Here is a 27,495-nt window from a genome sequence, read left to right on the forward strand (position 1 = left end):
CCCTTCTTTTGTTGTAATACCTGACAGCTGACACCTAATCAAAGATAAGACTTGGGATAGTGGATATACCTGTGAGCAAGCTTTCTCACACATTCTGGTAAAGCTGTAGACCAAGTAATAATCGATGATACAACCTCACTCTAATCACATGTAGGAAGAGTTTGTTAATGCCAATTATATATAAGTAACCCGGGCCCAATTTCTATAAAACGGTCATGGCATTCTCCGAGACCAGATATACACACCCATCTGAAACTCAATCCTCTGGGCATGTATAGCCATGACTTATATGACAGTTGCCATGGAGTCCCAAAGCTCTAGCATGGGGTTTGTCATCCATTGAACAGCTCTCATCCCAGCCAGCCACTTTTCTTTACAACACACAAACAGCTTAGGGTGTGTGTGCTGCATACATGCACGAGTAAAGACAAGGTGCAAAAATATAAATGTATTTAAGAAAAGGGGCAACACGAATGTAAAAATTTTTCCTCGAAATATACAGTAATCACGGACACAGGAGTGAAGACATAGTACCTATATAAAATTCTAAGAAACGGGGTAAATGAGTGTAAAACTCAGCCCATAACATACAAAGAGTAATCACACAAAATGTATTCCTTTCAATCAAGTACAAGCGCAAAGATGTACCATTAACCGCACGAACATTATTGAGAAGTCCGCATAGAACTAGAATGATTAATGCACTGTATAATGACAACTCTACGAGATTCCTTAGGGCGCATACGCGAACACCAATCGCCAAACTACCTTTCTCGCGAATACATGATTACCATAAGGCAATGACCAACCAATGTCGGCGGCGTTTTTATATTTTGGGCAGTTCCTCTTCAGACAGTGAAGTGGCCATACCGGAATCCCTCTTGTCCTATAGGAGTAAACCCAGTACGGCTAGAGATAAGGTATCTACAATTTCTTTTTTCATAGAAATTTGAAGAAGTTTTGAACTGGATTGTCTAATTGTTCTACGTGTATGTTGTACTATTATGATATATGAATGTGAACGGTATGATTTTGATCGTGAATAGAAATATTTCCTCTTTATTCATATACATCACCACAGTTAAATGTATTCTATATAAAATGTATAATGAGTAGATTGTTCATCGTTTGCTTTCGAACTTTAGTCCATTGTGTCTGCTGTATCGATGTACGTAAGCCGTTTAATGACAGGCGAGTATAGTATAAAAATTTTATTAACAGTAAAAGATACACAAACTACAGTCTGGTTAGAAAGTATATCGGGAGATGTGTGAATGTGGCCAGAGGGGAAAAGGTCTCTCTGGTTCTCTCATGACGTGTGTGACCTCGGTAGGAAAGATGGTGAGGACAAATGCGCTTCATTCCATAACACCTCCCAACTAGGCTAGGCGAGGACTGTGCTTCATTCCATAGCGTCTGTTTTGCAGTACCATTTGTTGGTGATGTGGTTGATGGGTAGTATGAGGTACGGATTAAAACTGGAAGGTTTAGGGAGACGTAGAAGAAAGGTGCTGCTGCTGCTCCTGCTGGCGGTGGTGGTGCTACTGACGCTTGTAGGTCCGCTTGGACGTCACGCCGTCACAATCACATACCTGTAGTGAAGAGGATTTTGTTAACTCGTAATTTTTCACCTAAACATCACTGGACATCATATATATATATATATATATATATATATATATATATATATATATATATATATATATATATATATATATTGAACCTTAAAACTAATTGTAGAGACTCATACTGAGGAGGTAATCTTACGTGCACACCTATGGCCTTTGCCGATGCATGCGCCCTGCCAGGTATTGCACTCAGCGCAGAAAGATGGCCAGCCAGTCTCCAGGCCGCTCATTTAACATTTTTGAAATGCCGGCAATCAACATTGATCGTGATCACTGGTGTAAATCTCTTTCAGCACATGATATAGTGAAGCAGACTATGCGCATCGCCTCCGTGTTCGTTAAACGTCAATGTACTGATTTCTTCCCGGCAGGCGCACCGTCGTTGTAGTGGAAGTGAGCACAAGGTAAATGACTTTTCATCATATTTGTTTCTCTAAATGGATCCAGGGGCAAGGCTCCCATGTTGGGTCACGTTGAGGAAACGGTGGGTGCGGGAGGCACAGTTCCCGAGCTGGGAGTTAGTAAAGGTTCGTTGATGGTTTGACTCTTAATTCCATGTTTACGCATTAGTTCAGAGCTCTTCACACATACTTTTCTTGATTACCTTAATGAATTAATCGACATATTCTAAAGAAGTAAAGTTGTTGCAAGCTTCTTCGGAAGTTTGAAAAATGAAGATAATCGTTTCTACAATATGGAACGAGTAACGACTGCTGTTCTCATGTGAATATTAAGAATAATTTTCACAAAGTGCGGAGCTGGAGGACGTGTTTTTCAGATTACAGTCCGTGTTCACATGGCACAGTCCGACGAACCTGTCTTTAAATCTCTCATTCTTATTGATGTGTTCTCTCTCATAATCTCTCCGTGTTGGCTAAAAACTTGGCCTCGGCGCTAAGAAAGTTTTTCGCTCGTAATTCCCATGGACCTCGTGTCGGATTATATCTTTTCAAGAGTCAGAAGATCCTGTCTTTTTGCCTAGCCGTGCGACAATAGCTGAACAGAGGCAACGGGAGCGATGTAATGGGTTGGTGGGTGCAGGTGTACTGGGGGCGCTTCTGGCTCACAAGGGACGGGAGAGACTCGGTTGTAATGTTGATATTAAATAGCACAGGTCATCGACATAACACCCTAATTCTATCGAGAGTGTGTTATACTTTTCGTACTCTAGAATATATATATATATATATATATATATATATATATATATATATATATATATATATATATATATATATATATTGTAAACTTTACCGCTATACCCGAGAATCGAACCCGTCTAGCTGTGTGGCAGCTTGGTAAGTCTAACCTACCCAGGTCGCGTTGAGCCTAGGACAGCATCTCTTCCGTAACCACACGCTGATTCACGGATCCCATTTAGTGTCACGCATCCTTTCGTGAGCGGTAGTATTTACATCTCGTAAAGGGGTGCGTGCCGCATCACGAGATCCGTGAATCAGAGAATGGTTTAAGATGTTATTTTCAGTTCATGTTGGTTGGGTGTTAGGCTGCCTGGCTGCCACACAGACGGTCTGAGGCTCGATTCTAAGGGCGTAGTGATAAAAAAAAAAAAAAAAAAAAAAAATCTTTACGTTAGAGGCTCCAGTCACCGACAAAATTGCACCTCAAGGCCAGGCCTTAAGTTGAAAAGGCCAACAAATGAGGACTTACCATGATCATGTGGGTGTCTGTGAACTCCCTGACGTACTTAGCGCTCTTGCCCTTTGAGGCCGTCTGTTGCTGCACCAACTTGTTTTCTCCTTCCAGGGTGAACACCGTCTGCAAGGGTGAGACAAATGATAAGTACGGTGTTTGGTTCTGGCTTGTGTGGTTTATTCTCAGTGATAGACAGGTCGACACTGGATAGATTTTATGTATACATTGTCACGGAACTAGTTCCTCTATAGCAACTGATAATATAAATATATATATATATATATATATATATATATATATATATATATATATATATATATATATATATATATATATATATAGTTATTTTCACTTTAATTAACTTTGTTTCTAATAACGTCTATCTCAAACTCCTGAGCAGCGCTCAGTTTACACTCTCCCTGCTTCATCCATCTCATACTCACTAGCACCACACACACACACCCGGAACCACCCACCTTACAGTCCCTGCCGTCCAGGGTAGTCTCGTCGATCTCCTCCCCGAGCTTGAATTTCAGTTCTGTGGTCTTCAGTGTCGTGGTGGTCTTCAGGGTCCACTCCCCGTTGGCCTCACTCAGCTCCACCGTTGGCTTGCTGCTCGATCCCAGCTTCCGCAGCATGATGCCCACCCCTGCGGCAGAAGGGAGGTGGTGAGTGGGGTGATGAATGATGGTGGTGAATGGGGGCAGACTGTGGTGGCGAGTGGGGTGATTGGTGGTAGTCACCGGGGTTATGGGATGATCGTTGTGACTAGTTGTTATTACAATGGTTGTGATAGTTGTAAACATTATCCACATAAATGGTCCTTGCAGTGTTTTTTAAGGTGGTGTTCGTTGCTACTGCTGTCGTGTTTGTGTCAGTAGTTACACCTTGAACAAGACGGTACGACCCTTCACTGCTAGTGTGAGTAGCTCCATCCACCACCAGTGTGAGGCGTTCATCCACCATCAGTGTGAGGGGTGGCCCCCACCTTTAGTGCCTGCAATGGTGGTCGCACGATATAATGGAAATCTTCATTCATCAAAAATAAATTATATTTCAACAAGGTGGAGGGAGTGCAGAGGACTGCAGATGTCCCGGGAGAGCTGGAGACTGCAAGAGAGATTGACCCAAGGCAGCCTGTGTAGTAGGTGCTTTTTGAAGGGGTTGTTGTCGAGAGCATAAGACTCTTGTCAAGAGCATACGGTGCTGTAGTGCTCTTCACCCGTTCTGTTTAGAAAATGAGCAAGATTGTTGATAAACGAAAGATGAAGCAATAAGTTAACTCATCGTGAACTATGTAAAGAGTGTATAACCCTTCATGAAGAATGCTGGATTATATTCAAGGTGGTCTCCCCTGTTAGGCTTCGTCCTTCCTCGAGCGTACAACGAGTTAAGACTCAGTGCTGAGTCTTGCATTTCCCTCATCTGTCGCTAATATACTAGCCTAGTGGTAACATTATACTTCTACCGCCTGTGTGCAAGGGCCTCAGACGACCTCTGGTGTTTACCTAGCTAGGCTGCATGTAAACATGGCGAGGGGTGTAACCCCCTACCCCCACCCCACCATCAACCAGCTGCCTTACATTTACAGAGTTACACAACACTGTTAAAGATAACAAGTGCACTCACGCAACACTGGTGAGACACACATACACTTACACAACAATGGTGAGGTAACACATACACTGTTACACAACACTGGTGCTGATAACACACTACTACACAACACTCGTAACAAACTCTGTTGCACAACACTGGTAAGATAACAAACCCTTTTACGCAACACCAGTAGGATAACAAAGTTACCAGTCGAAAGTGTACTAGGAAGAGAGGGCAGACCGTGAAAAAATGAAGGATATATTCTGTTAGATAACTGGATCAGAGCCAGAAGTATTTTTGACGAAGACGCATGTGGAATGATATGAGGCAGGAACCCATGAAGGTGATCTGTGAACAGAAGTAGTACTGAATGGAGACGTTGGTCTTGCATCATTCATGAACTTAGGAATGAGGTGGAAAAAAAAGATGCAAATGAATTTTTTCCGTAGGCTCACTATCTCTATTTATTAACTCACCATTCTATGTATTCTTCAGTCTTCTATCACTACCACACAAATTAGCTGTAGTGCTGACTGCATTGGATTAGTTTTCTATGTCTGTAGCTCCGGGCTATGTATATATCTGAGGCATCTTATTGAATCTCGTAATAAATCATTTCCCCAGGATTCGAAAACTTCATGAATCCGGTGAATCCGGTATTTGACGGCGTGGCAGAATGAATCGCAGCTGTCACCCGCAGTGGTTCACACTTGCGTCATGCATCACAGCTGCTCGTGATGGCGTCCACAAGTGTCATTGAATCAGGATGTTGTCCCGAATTCCTGTAGCGACCAATCCCAGGGTCAGCACGGCTGACGTCAGGCCCATAGTCAGCACGGTGACGACAGGCGCATAGTCAGCACGGCTGGCGTCAGGCCCAGGGTCAGTGGCTCCCCACCACCTTCCAGGATGTAAACAAACACTGGTCGTTATGGTAGACTATAAACAAACTGTGCTAACGTTACGCAGCCAGACACAAGCCATCTTCTAACCTCATTCATCTTCGCCCTGAGTACCTCACATTCTTGGAAACAACTACATACATTTCTAACCATAATTCCAGCCTTTCAACAACAGTTTGATTCCACAAACGCTCTGCCTTATAAACTGCTAAACGTAAAATGGTTTGAAAAAGAATGGAAAGCCTTTGACTTTATCTCGTGCCTAAGAATGGAAAGCCTTTGACTCTATCTCGTGCATAAGAATGGAAAGCCTTTGACTCTTATCTCGTGCCTAAGAATGGAAAGCCTTTGACTCTTATCTCGTGCATAAGAATGGAAAGCCTTTGACTCCTGTCTTGTGGGTCAGGATGGCAGCGCAAGAACCCTCCTAGCCATACCTCCCAGGCAGGAGGACCAGTAACTTTGTATATGTTCATACTGCTCCAGCAGGTCACAGGCCCATCACAAATGTATCAACACCTCGCCCCAACCCCAGTATATATTTCTACAGTTTACTGTACTTGCTTCTCCTCACCCCTTGCACTAAATCCTTGATGCCAAAACAAAACTCTCACCCCCAGAAAAAAAAGTTTTTAGTGTCTTCAGATCCCACGTCAGGCGAGACGCACATGTGGTCAGGCTGGATGTGGGGAGCGGAACAGATGTATGTGAACGACCCATGTAGCTCTGAAATCAGTTTACATTCGATCGTTCTCATTTCAGTATTGATCCTGTGACACAGCGTCATCACAGCTAGGCTGCTGGACCGCTCGATGCTATTGACATGAGTCAGAGAGGCAACTAGAATGTGATTTACATCTGCAGATTGTTATATATATATATATATATATATATATATATATATATATATATATATATATATATATATATATATATACACTAAATTGTGTATTTCATATCTGGATTAAGAGCAATGACTATATCCATGAACTTATTCTACAGCAATGTCTGTTTGCTTGTTTGTACATTACTGTCAGAACGTACCCGGGCGTCTGGTCCCTGACCACCGTGCCTTGCGCTGCAGGCGACGCGTGTCAGAGGTCGACGAAGATTAATAGCTCGTGGAAACCTCGGGAGGGAAGAAGGTGAACCAACTCTTGTTATTTTGTATAAATTACTTACGACAACAGATCCTGCTGGCTCTGGTTCGGTGACCCATATTAATAAAATTGTTTTTACTTGTCGTCAGACCTGACACCACACACTGGGGAGGTTTAAACTTCAGTGAGGTGTGTGGTATGTGTGTGTGTGGCTGTCTGATGGCTGTACCACTGAAGTGTTTGTTGATGTACAGGGGGGGAACTGGATACGTATGTTTATGTGGGCTGTGTGTTTACGACGAGCTCATGTTCAACGAGAGAATTGCATGATGAATAACTCAGAATGTACGAATAGCGAATGTGGCTTAGACGTTATTCGCAATTAGGCTTTGAAGCAATATCTGGATAAGGTGACTTAGTTTATTTCTAATGATCTGAAACTGACCCTGATCTGGATGAAATAGCAAACACACACACACACACACACACACGTACACCATGGTGAAGTGATTCACGCTCGGGCCCACAACCAACTCCTGTTGTTCCTCCTCCTCCTGGATGTTGGTGGGTAAATAGGTAGGTATCTTGCTAAGGCAAGAGTGTTGCTTTCATCTGTCACCTTTTAAGGATTCTCAGAAAGGATATTTTAAGTTAGGTACGGTGGATTAGGGTCGTTTACTTTGGCTTGATTTCTTTAGAGATGCTTTTTCTTTTTACTAATCTGGTCGTTATCCAGATAGATACGAGGATCAACACATTATCCAGATAGATACGAGGATCAACACATTATCCAGATAGATACGAGGATCAGCACATTATCCAGATAGATACGAGGATCAGCACATTATCCAGATAGATACGAGGATCAGCACATTATCCAGATAGATACGAGGATCAGCGCATTATCCAGATAGATACGAGGATCAACACATTATCCAGATAGATACGAGGATCAGCGCATTATCCAGATAGATACGAGGATCAGCGCATTATCCAGATAGGTACGAGGATCAGCGCATTATCCAGATAGATACGAGGATCCTTCCCGGGTAACTAACCCCCCCCCCCCCCCCACCTCCTAAAGTACCCAGTCTCACCCGCCTCGGTAACCACACCCGTCTCTCCCACCTTGGCGCCCCGGCAGACATCTTACGCAAGTCCGAGACGACCTACAGACTTCTCTTTCCTTGACCTTGCCAGACGCGTGACTGGGGTCGCTGCTCACCAGATCGAGAACGACACATGCAAAATGAATCTGGCTGCAGACACCACGGGACCCAGACTGGTGACCCAACCCGGCGGCCTTACGGGCCCGCCGTGACGGGAGGGTCAAAGGAAGCGACCAAGACATCGAGATAATAAACTGAAGGTCACATCTGAGTCCACATCTCATCCTCCTCTTACGCCGGTGCTTCTCTCGCGTTACCTTCTGGTTCTTCCTAGCGAGGGCCTTCTCGCCCTTTGCTGCTTCTCTGGCCAGACGTGACGAGGGAGGAGGAACACCAGGGGAGTATAATGTACGCCTCGAACTAGAGGAACGGAGTAGTGAGTGCAGTTTACCGGTATGCCAGAATGAATGAAATGCCGTGAAAGAATAGATAAAGTGAGGGGTAACGCGTTTGAATTCACAACCATGTCCACACTACTTGTCTTTATTTTCGTGAGTGAGTTTCATAAAAGGCAGTGTGTTGGGTGCAGTCGTCTGCGCTGACGCAAGAGCTGCTCCTCAGTGCTTTGGTAAATATCAAGTTGAAAACAAAGGACCAGTGATAAAGTCGGGAGAACCGTGGAGACTATAGCCAACTGTGGGAGGAAAGAGGATCAAGTTTCTGTGGAAGTCTCCTCATGTATGAGTTTGTGGGATTGAGATACCCGACCTGCTGGTTGGTTAAGAGATAAGAACACGTCGAAAAATTACAGCTCAAAAACTTTTCCCTGAAATTGGAGGCATCATCAGAGAACAGCATTATAGCAAAGAAGATACAGAAGGAAAAGATGAGCGAGCCGGTGAAGATGTGCGTTGGTATGGGATGATATCGGCTGATAGTCCCTTGTCTTATGGGCGATGGACGATAGAGAGAGAGTCAGTGGAAGCCATGTTGCCTCTTTGATACAGTCACCCGTCGTGACGACAGATGAGTCTTAGATACAGGCATCCAGCAGGCGAAAGTGAGGGGTGAAATTTCAGATTCTGCAAGCTCGAGTGAAGGACATTAGCTCGAACACTTCTTGAAGGATCCTTCTACCACCCAAATGTATGTGGGTGAGTGAGGTCGTGAAAACCCCAACTGTTTTGCTAAGGAAGACATCCTTTGCTGAATATAAATACTGTAAAATATATTCCCTCAGTTTCCTACCACAAGCCCATCTAACTTTAGATTAAGGTTCATTAATAACTTTTAAGTGTCAGGTTGTTAACTTGGGGCGCTTAAAGTTAAAAGACCCAGGCTCCTCTCGGTAACAGAGTAAACAATTGTACTGTTCCATGCGTGTAGCTACAGGAAAGGATGATGTATGGGAGAGTGGTAGAAGAGGGATGGGTGAGGTATGTAGATGCACACATACCTCTGGCAAGTGACCCTCTAGGCCCCAGAAAAGACAGAAGATATCTTATCAGTGAGACAAAGCTGCTGGGGCGGCTCTCTATCCACCAGATTAGTACGGGTGACTCATTAACACTGACCCCTCTCGGACCTACCTGATCTCGATCCTCGAGTATTTAATCACCGACTCTGTAACCAAACCCCGAAGGCGTTGAACCCAATGCGTCGAACCCAATGCCATGCCATCAAACCCCACGGTCGCACCGGTGTGCTCAAGGGTCGAACCTACAGTCGAATTGAAGAGGTTTGAAAAAAAAAGGATCGATTATATATACCCTGATGGTTAACGTTTGCTTCAGTTAAGGCTTCGTCTATAAACCTGGCGAAGAATAAGGGGATGAAAAAGATTAGATTTCCTGTCGTCCTTTCGCAAGTAAGACTCACAACTCAATGACTCATGAACGCTGGTCAGTACGAAGTGGGAAAAATTGACGTGGACCCGTTAGAGAGAAAGAGAGAGGGAGAGTGGCTGACCAGTGTCATTCGTTCCTGAGATGATAACCCTGAAAAAAAAGTGATTAAGTAAATTACTCCGTTATCAGTCATTTTTCTCCTCCATGGTACATGAGCTGCGTCGCTGAGATATGGGGTTTGTAAGTCTCTGTCTGGGTCACGGGCCACTACAGCCTCAGTCTCTCACAAATGGATTTTTGCCACAGTTTTGGCGAATTTATGATAATGCACACTCCTCCCCGTCCCGTGGGCGCTGGCGCAAAAGAAGATACAGTGTGCACAGAGGGTCCAGGGAACTGTGGGGGCCTCAGTGACTGAAATACATGATAGGTTACACAGTGAGAGGAGTGTGAACATGGTTTGGGCAACACAGTGAATGCTTTGCAAGTCATCCGTTGACAGCTTACGGAACAGAAAGGATCTTAGACTGGTACCTTCCGAATCTGGTGTACATTCCTCACTAGTATATATATATATATATATATATATATATATATATATATATATATATATTTTTTTTTTTTTTTCATACGATTCGCCATTTCCCGCATTTGCGAGGTAGCGTTAAGAACAGAGGACTGGGCCTTAGAGGGAAAATCCTCACCTGGCCCCCTTCTCTGTTCCTTCTTTTGGAAAAAAAAAAAAAAAAAAGATATATATATATATATATATATATATATCCGATCTGGTGTGTGTGGGACGAGGGTTGGTTGAGCGGTTGGCATGGGTCTGGGAGCGGAACCCAACACTTGTCTGGAGCAATTCTTTCATTATCTTATCAACAACTGTACGTTGTTTCTTTTTTTTCCTGGTAATTTTCAAGTGTATTCAAGTACCATCTTGAGTCATCTGGGGAAGACCGAGCATGTGATGGAGCCGCCAGGCAGGGAGATAAAGTAATCAGAGGAGGAGTCCGGGTCTGTGTGGGTAATCAAGTCGACATTATGGGAAGGGAGTTCAAAGCTCTTTGGGTACCCATGTCTAGAACACTCTCCCTCTCTGTCTCTCTCTCTCTCTCTCCTGTCATGCATCCGTCTTAAACTTCTGTCCGTCTTAAGTCCACATTCGTAATTTCATCCGTAAGTTTATTCCATTCGTCCACTACTCTCATATCATAAAAGTTCTTCTTTATATCATTTATTTAAAGATTTTCTTGCTTCATTTCATGTGATGGTCTCTGGGTGTTCCATCTTTCGAAGAACTGCCAACGTTGACTCTACGAAGCGTTTAAAATCGTAAAGGCTGTGATCAAGTCATCCCTTACTCTTCCCTCTTCCATGGAGGACAAGTTTAAAGTCTTATAACCTTCCCATGTGACCCAGCTGCCTGATCTTTGGTTCTATCTTTGTTGCCCTCTTCTGGACCTCCTCCATTAGTTCTGTCTGCTGCTTTAAGGGTCATATATTTTCCAAGAGTACAGTAAGAGGAGACAGTATGATAAACATGGCTGCGAGATTAATAGAACGGGTCAGAGTTGAAATTTGGAAATTATGTTAACCTTAAATTGTTACGTGATGCCTTACGTGTGTAAAGCCACAACTAAACCAGGTACTAGTGTGATGCAAGTACATCACCATGGTGTTAACGGGGTCCCCTTTTTCGTCTGAGAATAGAAGTTTTGAATTGAATACTCCAATCTTGGCGTAATATACTATACGTAAGCAATTTGCTAACTACTTTCTCACTGAGAGACTTGAATATGATTCTGATATCTGTCCATAGACAGACAATCTGTCTTCCTCACAAGTATCCTAAGGTGAGGCTCTGGCGACGGGTTAAGAGACAATGTCGTCGACACCCTCAAGTCCTTCTTACATGCTCCTTCCTGCGGGTTATTTCTTGCCGTGTGATAATTCGTGTCGAGGTTCTTCTTCTTTCACTGTGTCTCCTCCTCACTAGTCTACATTATACTCGACCGGACTAACGTTGGTGTGTTTGTCTTGGTCCCCTTGTAAGACGATGCAGTCCTCCTCAACCCTTTGCTTCCGTCTGTATAACATCGGCGTCATTCGTACAAAGTCACCTAACATGGATTAGTGTCTCTGACCCATTTCACAAAAGGGCCTATCTGACGTGTGTGTGTGTGTGTGTGTGTGTGTGTGTGTGTGTGTGGTAGGCAGGAGACGTCAGCAGGTCAAGGCCATCCACCCGCCCACTAGATTCTCTTCGTCAATTCCCAATTAGTGATGAGACGTGCTGGAAAGGCTAACTACAACCTACTGTGCGTATCTTTTGGTCTAATGGGGGTTGTCAGTAGGTGACCTAATGGAAGGAAGGAATGTATGGACACACCAAGAGGAGGATCCAACGCCGTGGCAACGTGACGCACGCAGATCACCTTGCCAGGAGGGGTACGCCTCGAGCCGTGCCAGGAGAGTACGTCTGTAGCTGTGTCAAGAGAGTGATAACGTGGTTCACGATCGTTTGTGTCAAGTTGAATGGACACAGACACACACACACACACACACACACACACACACACACACAGACACAGACACACACACACACCCCACACACACACACACACACACATACTTCCTCTTTCCCACTCGCACAAACACACCAACAGACAGTAAAACAGACTAACAAAAACATGCCCAGTCATACAAGTATACACACACACACACACACACACACACACACACACACACACACACACACACACACACACACACACACGCGCACACACACACACAAACAACTGGGGGTCCCCTCCCCCCGTAGGACACACGACACATTAAGCAGGTCCCGTCCGCCGCAGGACTTCCACGTCGTGAGAGTCAAAAAAAATATGAAATGAGATTTACGATAGATATTCTGGTAAGGTGATCTAATGTCGGCCGCCAGGACGCTCCTCAGCAGAACCCTGGAGCTACACACGTCTCAGCCACCAACATTGGTGACCTCAGTTTCGTAATGCAGCCTAGCTAAGCCCGGCCACCTGTTGCCTCCCATTCCTCCCGCTCTCCGTCCGCAGTAGGAACGTTTGCTATGTGTAGCAACTGTCGCTCGCCAGATGCAGGACAAAGCGCTGCGAGAAGTCTACCGTCCCTTTATGTAACGTTAAATCTTAGCCACAGTCCAATGCGACAATTTTCTGACGTCTAAGGACATTGCTGTCAGTTGAATGCTTTCGTTGTTGTTATTCGTCTGTTGTCCATTTTAGCTCTAGAGTCAAATAAAGTCGTTGCCAATGCTTGGTATAACTTATTATGCTTGTTATGCCTGCGCGCACATTACACACCCCTAGTACACATACACACAAAGTGGAGGGCGTTGAGCCACGCTGTAAATGACGGACGCGAGTCCCAGGTGTGTGTGTGTGTGTGTGTGTGTGTGTTACGTGGGACAAAGACCATGCAGTCGCAGACCGCTTGATTCCCATTTGGAGAATTAGAATCCTTACTCGTGTGTGACAGCTTTGGTGAGTCTACATCTAAACGAACTTATCGCCACCCACTGCAACACTGCGCCACCCGTTGCAAGCGCTGTAGCCTGCTGCAGTATGACGACCCATTGCAACACTAGAAATATATACATATATATATATATATATATATATATATATATATATATATATATATATATATATATATATATATATTTAGGGTATGTCTAAGTTACCATGATAATGAACACAACCTACTTCGATATATGTATTAAGTTGCCCTACTTAACATTATTTGATTCGGTCTCTGACCATATCTAGTTAACGCGCCTTAATCTAACGTAGCTTATTGTACCAGCCTATCGACACTAATTACTGATAGCCTAGCCTAACTCTTCTTGCGCATGGCGGTACGATCCTTGAGCAGGGTGGTACGATCCTTGAGCAGGGCGGTACGATCCTTGAGCAGGGTGGTACGATCCTTGAGCAGGGTGGTACGATCCTTGAGCAGGGCGGTACGATCCTTGAGCAGGGTGTTACGATACTTGAGCAGGGCGGTACGATCCTTGAGCAGGGCGGTACGATCCTTGAGCAGGGTGGTACGATCCTTGAGCAGGGTGGTACGACCCTTGAGCAGGGTGGTACGACCCTTGAGCAGGGTGGTACGACCCTTGAGCAGGGCGGTACGATCCTTGAGCAGGGCGGTACGATCCTTGAGCAGGATGGTACGATCCTTGAGCAGGGTGGTACGATCCTTGAGCAGGGTGGTACGATCCTTGAGCAGGGTGGTACGATCCTTGAGCAGGGCGGTACGATCCTTGAGCAGGGTGGTACGACCCTTGAGCAGGGTGGTACGATCCTTGAGCAGGGTGGTACGATCCTTGAGCAGGGCGGTACGATCCTTGAGCAGGGTGGTACGATCCTTGAGCAGGGTGGTACGATCCTTGAGCAGGGTGGTACGATCCTTGAGCAGGGCGGTACGATCCTTGAGCAGGGTGGTACGATCCTTGAGCAGGGTGGTACGATCCTTGAGCAGGGTGGTACGATCCTTGAGCAGGGTGGTACGACCCTTGAGCAGGGTGGTACGATCCTTGAGCAGGGTGGTACGATCCTTGAGCACGGTGGTACGACCCTTGAGCAGGATGGTACGATCCTTGAGCAGGGCGGTACGATCCTTGAGCAGGGTGGTACGATCCTTGAGCAGGGTGGTACGACCCTTGAGCATGGTGGTACGATCCTTGAGCAGGGTGGTACGACCCTTGAGCAGGGCGGTACGATCCTTGAGCAGGGCGGTACGATCCTTGAGCAGGGTGGTACGATCCTTGACCAGAACAGTATATCCTTTCGATAAAATGCGTGACCGCTGAGTCGACCCTTTAAAAGTCAGGTCAAAGTCCATGCCAGTCATACACAAGAAATCTAATCGTCTTGCTGAAGGATCCCACCTGTCGTCTTTAGAGATCGCACCGTCGTACCGTCTGACACAACCTGTCGTACCGTACTTCAGTTCAGGTCACCTAACTCTGTCCAATGGTGTCAGCTGGTAACAACAGACACCAACGGATAATCTGATCTACTTTTCTGTGCGTCACGACAGAGGAGTCCGTGTGCCCGGAGTGACCTGCGTGTGAGAGGCAGGTTAACGCACTCGGCCAACGAACTATCGAAGGTCAAAGAAGCAGAGCCCTCGACACACACACACACACACACACACACACATATATATATATATATATATATATATATATATATATATATATATATATATATATATATATATATACATAACACATAAGAGATATACATGGATCAAATACATGTAACGTCAAGCCTATCCTTGTTATTTTAATTCATATATCACTCATGTCCACGTGCATATGTTACGATTTAACAAGTAATTCATATGTGTATCTACTGATTACACGGAGTTCACAACCCATAGATATATACCTCTTATCTATACACTCAAGTTTGTCAGGTGCCTGTCATGCTTTGCGCACGCCACAGTTACGTGGCTTGGTACAGTACAGTAATTAAGCTCTGTTGGGTTGGATCCACATATTTACGTCCAAACATCTCAGCACACTGATAAAGTATATGAGAAGTCAGAAACGACAGAGTTAGGAGGAAATTTTGATACGACTGCCATTTTCGAATCTTTGTTAAATTTCAACGATAATAGTTCCCTGCCTTCATTTTTTTTTTTTGTGGAAATTAAAGATAAACTTCGTAAGGAAACAGCAGGACTAATTTATAACCCCTTTCCCTCCTCCTCCTCCTCCTCCTCCACACGGACACCAGAGGTTGACGAAAGATTATATGATCAATTAGTAGATATTTTATCATAGTATATATTAACAAAACGGTATCTAAGTGAAGAGATCCCTTTCCACTAGCTCCGAGCGTGGACTCTTACCTAGATTTGCTTTGTAGCGCCGTAATCCAATTAATCGAGAAAGCTACTCGTGATGAGAATATTTCAGGTTTCGTTCTAATTACAAATGAAGATCTCGTTAATTATGTTGAGGCTGAAGAACATTCTGATACATATGATCAACAAGTTCATTTTGAGGTCGCTCTCAACACTGCATGTAATGTTGGTCAACATAACAGCCACGAAAGAATAACAGATTTGAAACATGCAAGTCTGAATGATCTTCGCAATGCTCTTGACAGGCAAATCTGGGATGATATAGTCAATGGAAGCGATATAAACGTACCTTGGAAAAGCTCCAGTAGAACTTTCAAAGCAGTAGAGGCAAGCCACAGTATGAATTCTGTTGAACTGTAAAAGGTGAATGAGGAGAAAGACTTGGCCATAGTAATCTCTGGTGACCTCAAACCAAGTAAGCAGTGCACAGAGGTAGTTAAAAGAACGAGGAAAACTCTTGGATTCATAGGTAGGACCTTCGAATTTAAGTCCAGGAAAAATCATCCTTATTCTTAGCAATTTTCTTTGTAAATTAGCTCCAGAATTGTGCATTTGAAGGAGAGTTATGTCTTTAACCCCTTGAGCAAGACGGCACGATCCTTAGGTGTGATGGTCTTCTGATTTTTCACCTAATCCAAAAGGGGCAGATCCAAGGCCAGGCCATCATCATACCCAAGTATCGATCCGTCGTGCCAAGGGGGTTTTAATTTTATCTAATTCAAACATACATCAAAAGATTTTCTTTAAAACTTTGGTGTTTCTGACGTGATGAAAAAAAAATCGGTAAATTTAACAAGATTCCTAAGTTTTTCTAATAAAAATCGTAAGGATTCCTCCGTTAGAAAGTGGAGTAGAACTCGGTTTCTTCCATTGTCCAGTGCAGCACTTGACCCCATACACTGACACATGGCTTCTCAGTACGCCTTTATGAATCATCGTTCCTCACAAAGAACTCATGACATCCATATCGAGATGTGAATATTAGATAACGTACTATTTAGTCACTACACACACTGATAACTATGGCCTACAGAATTTTTAAGCTACCTTAGACGGCCAAGTCCTGTGACAGACACGTTAGATTCCGATAATTCTAGACTCACAATAATAGCGTTAATCACCGAAAATTCCGTTAACCGTATCTTGTAGCAACAAAGATATTCATAACACCACTGTCTCTGCGGACCAATCTGCTATATTTTCATCAAGATGGAAGAGATTTTCTCTCTTGTGACAAATTACTTACCGAGGGTTTTCATGAACTCCTCGAAGTTCTCAGACTCCTCGAGCGTGTACTTCCCAGCGATGGAAACCATGACTGCGGACAACGGTGTGAGAGCGGAAGTAAAGAGAGTCGTTGATGTCGCTGCGGCTACAGACGAGGGAGTGAGCACCGGGCCAGGGACGGCGGGAGTCTATATGGCCTCGGTCGGCAACCGCCAACCTCCTCCCCACACACAGAGCGTCCTCCCCCGGGCGGTGGTATGGTAACACGCTTCATTGATTCTCACAGTGATTAATGTAATTATAGTCGTACCATCTAATATTTTCATATCATTTGACGCACTTATACTCGTCAGTAAGATTTCAGAAAAAGTGATAATGAAAACAACAAAAAAAAAACAACGTTAGTGCATGAACCCACGGCTGTATCTATGCACCAGAATTTAATGGCTTATAGACAGTGAACGTCCGAAGTCCACAGAGTACAATATATACCCCACGCAGATACAAGGGGCCCCCACACAGATTACACTAGACCCGTTGCAGCTAGCTGAATTATCGATAATTGGTTGAGTTGCTGAAGGATGACGTTATTAGCTGTGATGTCTAGCCATACCCAACCACGTCTGAAACACTAGAGAACATAAACATACGTTACCACACCTAGAGAGCAACATACCCCTAGCCATAATATACTTTATAACTCGATTTAACTGTTTCGCTTTAGAATGGTAATGAGTCAGTTTGACTCGAGCCAAATGACGCTAATTGACTACGTAGACTCGACTCGTTTGGTGTAAACCATCTGCTGAAAAATCACAAACACCTTCAGCTGTACAAGGTCATTCTAAGATCATACACGTTCTTATTGCATGTTCGGCCCTTGATTGCAGACGATTATTGGTTAGTTGGGATTAGAACCATCGATTACCAAGGTCACTAAGGCCGTTAACGTCGTTTTCTAAACACTAATCAAAATTATTTGAAAACCTCCTCCCAGTATTCAAGGTAACTTTAAGCCTAGACACACACTCTCTCAGTCCGTATATGGCCCTTGTTGATAGCATGTGGTGTGGTTAGTTGGTACATGGTGGGATTTTAGTCTTATTATAAGCCAGTGTCATTAATTAAGGCCGTCAAAGTCAAGTTATAATAACCACCAACTGAAAAATCTCGAACACCTTCGTCAGTTATATGACGATATTAAGAACACATGAACTCCCTTAGTGTATGTGGCCTAAGAGGACCTGGTTTTCACTACAAGTGCTTTCAACCTCAGTGTTTTCGTCCGAGAGAGAACAGCTGACATGAGGCGAACTATACAAAAGGGCGCTGCTTCTGTAATTATTGCGGGAAAACTACAGTCTCTTGTGGGGTCAGATATCAAAATATCCATTTGTTTTTTTTCCTTCGATAATGTATTATTATGTTTTTTTTTCGAGGGGTTGTGGGTAATTAGGTGAAAGGAAGACATACTTCAAGACTTTTTTTTTCCGTTGAACAATATAACGACCCAAAAGCACGCCACCATTTGTACCAGCTGTTGATAGATAGTTTGTACCAGCTGTTGATAGATAGTATGGAGCAATGTAATGTGTACCGCACCGACACACTGACGTATAACCACGCCTACAAAATGACGTAATAACCACGCCTACAAAATGACGTAATAACCAAGTCCATTCATGAATGTATGACGTTAAACCACTTACTTTCATCAGTTTAATGCAGGAACAAATGACATGCCTGGAAGATACGGGTTGGGTCACTAGGGTAAAAGGAAAAAGTAGGGACGGGTGTCGGGTGCTGAGGAGGCGTCGTGTCTACAACGATGTAGTCTTCATCAAGCTGAGAGGGATGATAATAATCCTCAGACGCACTCCAGTTCGACTTTAATTGACTGATTTTTGCCGTAAGAGCGGCTGGTAGATTGTGCAGTCCTACCCATCCTGTGAGCAATGGCGCCAAGGAGGATACAGATTTCCTAAAAAGGTCCAGGACTGCGCCCAAGTGACTGAAGTGCATTAGAAGTAACAACGTGAGGAATCTATAAACAAGGACTGGGTCGTATTGAATTAATCATACAGCAGTTTACTTGGCTAGTGAACTGTGTGGAAAAAGTGAACAACAACGATTGCATTACGGATCAAAATATGTTTCATAAAAACTAAACCTTTTTTTTTTTTTACATGGCTACGACCAAGGGGGTATTGGCGTGACCTTTGACCTCATTAAGACATCAATAAGAAGTTGCTATGGTCTTAGAACAGGTATCATTGACCGGAACTTCGACCATCCTGACATAGTAGTCGACGTCGAGTCTGGTATACCAAGCCGCCATAATGAAGTTTTTCGAGTGACATTTGGGACGAGCTGGGTCGATAAGGGTTTGAGTTACTGTTCGACCAACACAGTCAAGGACGAATATGTGTCAGTAGTTCTAGAGAGTGAGGCGGCACCGCAAACAGGTGGCAGGGTTTAGATCTATTTAAACAAAGTTCAACATATCATGCATAACACATACGTCCAACAATATATTGGTGAACACACACACACACACACACACACACACACACACACACGCAATTACGACTGATTTGGTCTTGTTGACCAAGCCATTATAATCCTTCCCTCCTCCTTCACACCTCGTTCATAAACACTTGTGGAGTCCTCTGTCTCTCATACGTAGACACTATCATACCCTTGGTTGCCAGGCCCATTAACTAAGCCCCGTGAGGGAACGCTCCATTAAACTCGACTCTGCTCGCGTTCCTTGCGGTCATTACGTAAACACTGGGCGGAATTCTACGTCTCCCTTGAATCAACACATTAATTTTTTGATCCCTTAACATGACGCCCTCAACACCTTGTCGTAGACCCCATTGATTATCTATAGGAGATCTAAACACTCGTAAAGACACCAAGCAGTATTATGCCTTTCATCTTAAGAAGATTGTATACTGACAACGGAATAGATTCATCGTTATCTCTATTTTTCAACATTCCCCGTTAGCAAGATCCTTTGTCAAGGATTTTCTTGTCCATTATGGTCCACACTGGTTCCTGTATGTAAGCATCATCCCAGTTCACGAACACAACATGGAGTTGGTCAGCTAACGAGGAAAAGCCAGTATTCAGTGGGGGAAGTGTTTAAATTTGATGTCATTTCTGTATGGTGTAACCCTGTGTATCTCGTTCCCACAGTTGACTAGGCTGTGGCTCCCGACTTTGTCTTGTAATATCCTGTGTGTCAGTACTTGAGTAGGGGTGTAGCAATGGCTCATGTGAGTTTTAGGACTTTTATTTCCTTTTATATATAGACACCATCTGGTGTAAGCTTACTATTGTAGATACGTTGGTGCATTTTCACGAGAACCAGTCAGTTATGTGTAGAGTGGTGTAGAGCTGAGGGAGAAGCTGAAAAGAAAGTCGAAGATAATCGAGCGAAATATGTTGTCCTGCTGAACCTCCAGCAAACGCAGCTCATACGAAACAGACACAGCTGTTCAAAGGACCAGAAACGAGTCACCTCGAGAGCAGCAATAACGATCAAGTAATAATTACGATACTTTTAAGACAAACATGAAAAAAACTGTTTCCTAAGAAATATTTTCCCCCTTTTTGAGCGTTTAGTTAATACTTTTGAAACGGACAAGGTTCGTGTTAGAGTCCTGGTTCAGTCAGTTTTGATCGGTGGATCGAGTTCTGACTGTTTATCGATTCCATGGTGCCTGAACATTACTGTGGTGGATTTAGGGAGGCGAAGAAAGCAGGCAAACACTCGAGGTTCCTCCACGTAAGTACAGTGGCTCAGCGATAGCACTAAAGCCAGTGAGGTATTATTTGACGATCTATGAGTCAATTCTGATCAAGCAATTCAAGCGAGCCATCCCAACGCAGGTGATCCAATATCTGGCGGAGAAAGAACCCTCCTCTAACATCGTGCTAAATTGCCCTATGTATATACCAAACCCCCTCTGTAAGATCGACTTGATGCGTCGGACAATAAAAGCCTGATTCTCACAACCGTTTGTGTGCAAGTAACTCCAAGCCGCTTGACAGTTCCATGTCAGGTAAAAGGATGTGCGACTTCCTTCTGCTACGTAAATCAAGGTCATGTTGTTGCACAATGTCCCAAGTTGCTTTGAGAAAGGGGACGATGGGAGAGGCCTGTGCTCCCGTGTGTGTAAATCTGGACGGTCATGAAACACTGAATGGCTGTGGACTTCTTCCGCATAACTATGATCGGTTTGTCATCATGGGCAGTTGCCTGCAGCCAATACTCTTTTGGGATATTTCGAGACACTAAGCATTTCATAGTGATATGAGCAGGGATACAGTCCCTGGTTTAGAGGATTGTTTTAACAAAGAGCAGTTGTGGCCCAAAAGACTTGATAGTATCAACAAGGTTCCGTTGTGAAGATTGTATACTTTGAAGGCTGATGTGCGATCTAGCTGCGTCATTGTTGTGGTGAAGGGCAGTTTGCCAGTACCCGGTGTCCAGTTTTTGTTCGGTGATGCTTGCTATATCTGGCACCATGAAGTTCAGTGATCGAGCTGAGTTACGAACCTTTCAAAGGGATGATCCATTGGGGTCACGTCCATGCCACAGCTGCCTGGCGCATGAGGTGAGAGTGGCCCATGGTGTGGCAGGGGAGAATAAACTTTGGAACATGAAATATGTGTCGATTCCTCCCCGTCAAGCGGGTTAACTTACCTAAGTGTTCTCAGACCACCTGCACACGTTTGAAGCCAACCATGAAAAAGGGATGCATCATGCTCATGAGATGAATTTAATACCTGGGGCCCGGACATATTCCTGTGCCATGTGCCCGCAGTGCGCTTCTCCCCTTCACGACTAAAGGGGTCGTACACGATAGCTGTCTCACTTCCTTTGTGCCTAGTGTGGTTACTAAACCAAGAAGACACCAATAAAGTAGAAAGCGAAAGAGAGAGATGACCCTAGTTGAAAGACCTTGCCATTCCCCATCAAGCAAGTCCTGCGTTGAGCTAGGCTGTGATAAAGACGGTTTACCGCCCTGGGGCTAGGCTGCGTGGGAATCACTTTTAATATGCTTTCCTTATAATCATTAACCTTGTCAGTGCTGCGTCTTCGTCATATATCAGGTTAGCAGTGTGTCACCTTTTTTTTCTTTTAACAGAAGAGATAATAAGCCAAGCAACACCAGGTCATCACCAACACACCTGCCACACCTCAGGAAGACTACACACTTGCCACAACACGGGAACACTTGGTACCCGTACTGCACTACAGCTATACTACATACCTGTCGTGCCGCACCAACACTGACACACTCGTGCCATACCACAGCAACACTAATGCACCTGCCACACCTTAGCGACACTAACGCACCTGCCTTACCTCAGCTACACTGACACACCTGCCGCATCTTAGCAACACTACACACCTACCAGACCATAGCAACACTCCTGCCAAGTTGTGGGAGGCCCGTCACAGGTCCACTGCACCTCCGATCTGTTTTTAGAACGGCGGGATCGCCTAGGGACTTGACCTTCTGTCTTTGTGTGGCACGCATGAGTTCAGATTGATGCGTTATATATACATATATATATATATATATATATATATATATATATATATATATATATATATATATATATATATATATATATATATATATATATACAGTAACAGACGCTATATCGTAAGGAAGCACTCATTCGCTGTACTTGACGATTAACCGAAGCAAAAGATTCTGGATGCATTGTAGGATGATAGTCAAAATGTCGTAGAGACGTGTTAGTAGTATACTGGCTAAGGCAGATGTTAATGCAAATAATTTCCAGATCGCGTTTATAGTGCTGGTATAGATGTAAATAAAGAAAATACAACATTTTTAACGTGAAAGATGAAAAAAAAGTATAGTTATCTAGAGTAACGAAAAAAAGAAAAGAAAATATTGATAGAAGAAATGAAGACCCGCTCAAGTACAGGAGAGCATTTAGTGAATTCTTATATCAGTCTTTGACATCTTTCACAGGGGAAACACACGGTCACATGTGTAGGATTTAACTCTAAGCGTTAGTCATATCTGTCACGTGTGGCGGAGTCATAGTTGTTACTAAGGTCCAGCCAGTACGGGACGTGGGTTCAGGCACCGGAAATCACTGGTAGGTCAGGAGGCTGTGAGTCACCGAGTTTGAAGGTACAATCTAGCAACAGGATCTGCAGGACGTGGGGCTCCTGCCAGTACCGGCGGTTAAACGGATCCTGTGATGCACCCGGAAGGTCGATCAACACCGCATGAGATAAGTAGCTAGATTAAATTAATGACCAGAGCAAATGAGTGGTAAGGTTGTTCATTTTCTTTTTTAGTCTGATTTGATTTACATAATATGGTGAAAGTCGATGTATTTCTGAATTCGATTTATATACATAAACGTACATCCACTGCTAAAATTTAGTGAACTTCTATTATGGCATCTTTTAAAGATGTGACACTTACGTCAATGTCTGTTGTTTATAAGGAATATATCAAAGTATTCTCCTAAACTGTAATGCAAGTTTTTATTTTCATATCCTTTATACATATTCTTTAGATCAGTTGCGTCATTCTTACTTTGGTGTTCATATGGAATGTTTCATAAGTATTTACCGAACTTGTAATGTACGCTCTTTCTTTATATACAACCGTCGTCATATATATGGTTGTGTAGGTTATGAGTTTCAATTTTATACATAGTTTATCCACTCGTATTCGTGGCTTTGAGATTAACATGTCAGTCTTTAAGCAGGTCATCATTTGTATACACGATGTATTCTTCTGTAATGCAGTAAGAAAAAAAAGAGATGAGTATACAGTACGTGCACGAGTTAATTTCTCTAGTTTAGTAGCGACTACAGATGACAATACGAGTTCCAAGAGGTTGAGAAAAATAGTAAATGATGGCTCTAACGATGTCTTATCTTTATACACACACAGCATATATGTATACAGTGTGGACACAGTCTTGTGTATACCATGCAAATAAAACCACAGGACTCATAGGAATATCTTGATCACGCGCAAAATTATGATCCTTTCCAATATATATATACTAGAAACAAAAAGAGCAGAGAGAGAGAGAGAGAGAGAGAGAGAGAGAGAGAGAGAGGCAGGTGGCTACGGTCCATCAGCTGGGGTACTTGGTAACAGTGGTGTTATTGTTCAAGTTGGACTAACGCGCAGCCAGCCTCGCCATAACCTCCCTCCCCCCCTCCCTACATGCTTTACACTCAAGTTCATCGATCCTTTGTATTATTCAGATTGTTCTCATGATTCAAGTAGAATGCTCCGTGAGTAAAAATGTACCTCACTTTGAACCACACAAGGTTATTAATCCCATGCGAGTCCGACTGACGAAAGTAAGTCAAGGGTTTGGTGTCACTTTGCACTGAAGAAATGGATCTCAGTTTTACGTCTGTGACTCACTGGTTCAATTTAAGGTTTTACCCTACCTGTGACTGGCTGTTTATCACGATCTTCATCTGTGCCACAGTGTTACTTGATGATTCTTGCCTCTACTCGGATAGTCAAGAAGCGAATGTTAGATATTTTCGGTCTTTTCAGTATGGCTACGTATGGGAGTGAACGCAGCAATTTTCTTGTAAGGTGGTGAAGACTGTTGCAATCACTTATGGTTATCATTTATTTACTCAGTCTATTTTGATATCGAGGGCTCCAGTTACGTAAGAAAGTCCTCATTGAGGCCAGGCTTTAGATGAATCGTGAAGTAGAGACTAAAGAGATAAACATAGCAAAGAAGAAAATTAATCAAATATATAAACAGTTCGGAGAATGGGGATAAACCTGCTTTTAAAAAGGTGGCAGCTTCTAGCTGCAGGGAAAAGTCACAATAAAAGGTAGGATTCCAAAACTTGGCCGTCAAGAGCAGGAAAGAGACATCATTGTCACAACGACTCGCTCTTTAGCCAGCAGCGGCCACACAGTAATCATATAACATAATTGCTTGCCGGGTATTACGTGCTTAAAGTTAATGGCGGAGGTACACAGGAAGACAGTGCTCGGGAACCATTATGCGGAGCGACATCCAAAGACGACAGAAGGGGGGAACAACCTGCGGCGCATGACGTAGGTCAAGTGTTTTTTTCGGTCAGACTAGGATAGTCGGTAAGTTATATTACTTTACCACACACTCTGTATAGGATGTGTGTAAAGCTTGATGTGAAAGCAGTATTCCAGATAGGAAAGTAGATCGGGAAGAGCAGCGTAAGAGAGTGAGATATATAAGAGAAAAGACTTAGGACTTTGGAGGTAAGACCATAGCGTTATACCAAGTCAAGAGATGTCGATATATCAAGAGCTACGTAAGTGGAGATACCAAGAGTCACTTTGTGAGATGATATTGACCAGACGTTAGCAAGACATGAGAGGATATCACCAGTGGATCTTGCCTTTCGAAAGACATACTAATGTTATGTTACGTAATCTTCTCTGTTTATTTTGTAGTCCAGTCAATCATTTTCTAGTCTGTCCTCATTCTGAGCGTTGGTTATCTGTTGGGAAGGCTCTGTAGTCATATTAACTTACGTGATATTACCGCGTATCTGGTCAACTCCGTAGAGCTGATGGGATGGGATGTTACACAGTTGTGGTCACGTCTGGAGAGAGAGAGAGAGAGAGAGAGAGAGAGAGAGAGAGAGAGAGAGAGGCCGTAACAAGCCCAACCAAACAAGATCACCTGGTACTAGGTCGAAAAGGCTCGTACGAATCCATAGGTTCGAGCATTGTGGGATCCACTCGACCTGCCTGGCGGGTATGACTATGAAGATGGTGCTGGACTGAGAATATGGGCGTGGGAGGAAGGCTCCCTCCGGAGCAGTACATCGTGAGGATGTGGGTGTGGGAGGAACGCTTCCTCCGGGGCAGTACATCGCTAGGACGTGGGTGTGGGAGGAAGGCCTCCTCCGGAGCAGTACAGTATGAGGACGTGGGTGCGGGACGGAGGGAGGGACCCCCTAGCACAACGCAGTGTGTGCCATGTGCAGCAGGAGAGGGAACAGAGGTCATCACTCCTACTCTCTCAGCTGGGGAGTTGGCAGCTGCATTTCGTACCCTTAGATAAACTCAAATTCCTTCCCCCTCTCGCACTTTGTGCACGCTGGACGACGACACATTCTTCGGACGGTCTTATGTTGATCCTCTGTCGTCACGTTTTACCAAAAGCCGACTCAAACAGGGTCCGAATTCCTCCTGCGTTACTCAAGTTATTTATCACACAGGACAGTCAGGGCGTGTGTTACGTCGTCTCTCCCAGCACGAAGACGTATACTACATCCAAAATGAACGACGATTTATAGGTGGTGCCAATACTGATCTTAAGCTACTTTACAGACACCTTAGATAAGACCAAATCACCTACGCCTCCACAACTACCCTCGTCGCCAGAACCGCCTCAGAGAGTTTTCGATAGCAACGATTCCCCCGGGAGTTAGAATCACCTATTGTTATAACACCTTCGAGGAGCGCATAAAGGAGCTCCTTAAATAGATACCTTCCAAACTCCTTTTAGTACTAATCATAAACATTACTTATTTTCTTCGGTTCTGAAAATTAGATTACAGTAAAGTGAATGTGAAGAAGTGTTGAAGATTTTGCTTTCAGATGAATAAAAAAGAAAATGACTACTGAAGAAGACAGTGGACTGCATCACCAAACAAGCTCGAGTCGATTGTCCGAGACGGTAGATCCGAGTAGCCTCGGAACGTTCGAGCAGCAAGTTGCTTCGAAACGTTTGAAAGTCCTGACTCCTGGCGGCCGAGAGAGTAAGTCAGTCTCGGAGACAGCAGACACCATGGAATTGACCGTCCCAAGACTTCCAACCCGGACGGTTACTAAAGGATTGAACTGAAGCAGTGTATGGATGAGAGGAAAGCCTCCAGGACAGTGACATGTGAGGAAGTGAGTGGGAGGCCTCCCCGGGGTTGTACAGTGGATTGCTACACATCCTAGCAGAGGGAACAAGTCGTCACTCCGAATGTGTTTACGGTAAGCCACCGCTAGCTCAACCAACCACCCCCAAGGAATCTTCTCAGTAAGCTGTATGGTTACGCCTACTTTTAAGGTCCTTTATAGAGTTCATTGTAACGTTTGATCAGATAGTGAAGTACGTGATAGTTAAAGGAAGGTTGTATGTTAAACCGTAGACATAGTGTCGTGTAAGCTAAGTGGACAGCCCACCTTATATGCCCGTTGGATTCATCTTTCTTCCATTCAGACTGATTCTTTCCCTTCATATTTGTCTTTCTGGACAACGATAATAACAGCTAGTTGTTGTCAACGTGCATTTTTTTTTAATTAAAGGGCGTTGGGATGAACATGTCGATCACTCATTTTTCTATCACAGCTCATGTAAATAATCCTTGTTCATTACAAATAAAATAATACAGCGTTCCTTCCCTCCCCACAAGTGGCCACTCACTTGTAATGAATCCGACCTTAACCTTAAGAAATAAATACCAATAGATC

General features: G+C 43.9%; 1 protein-coding gene across 1 annotated transcript; it reads right to left on the minus strand.

The window, feature by feature from the left end:
- Positions 1-1,196: 1,196 nt before the first annotated feature.
- On the minus strand, positions 1,197-17,165 carry LOC139765531 (fatty acid-binding protein-like). Its single transcript, XM_071693058.1, has 4 exons — positions 17,007-17,165; positions 3,761-3,933; positions 3,300-3,407; positions 1,197-1,592 (listed from the first exon to the last, which is right to left on the minus strand). The coding sequence occupies exons 1-4, from the start codon at positions 17,074-17,076 to the stop codon at positions 1,542-1,544; spliced, it is 402 nt and encodes a 133-aa protein (XP_071549159.1). The 5' UTR covers positions 17,077-17,165; the 3' UTR covers positions 1,197-1,541.
- Between the last annotated feature and the right edge of the window lie 10,330 nt (positions 17,166-27,495).

The sequence above is a fragment of the Panulirus ornatus genome, chromosome 4, assembly GCF_036320965.1.
Source record: "Panulirus ornatus isolate Po-2019 chromosome 4, ASM3632096v1, whole genome shotgun sequence".
NCBI classification, from domain to species: Eukaryota; Metazoa; Arthropoda; class Malacostraca; order Decapoda; family Palinuridae; genus Panulirus; species Panulirus ornatus.

Excerpts from the sequence above, each read along its gene's own strand:
- LOC139765531 (XM_071693058.1), bottom strand. The coding sequence starts at position 17,076 with ATGGTTTCCATCGCTGGGAAGTACACGCTCGAGGAGTCTGAGAACTTC. Across the intron at positions 3,934-17,006 it reads GGAGTTCATGAAAACCCTCG|GGGTGGGCATCATGCTGCGG; the intron begins GTAAGTAATTTG and ends CTTCTGCCGCAG. Across the intron at positions 3,408-3,760 it reads TGGACGGCAGGGACTGTAAG|ACGGTGTTCACCCTGGAAGG; the intron begins GTGGGTGGTTCC and ends TCACCCTTGCAG.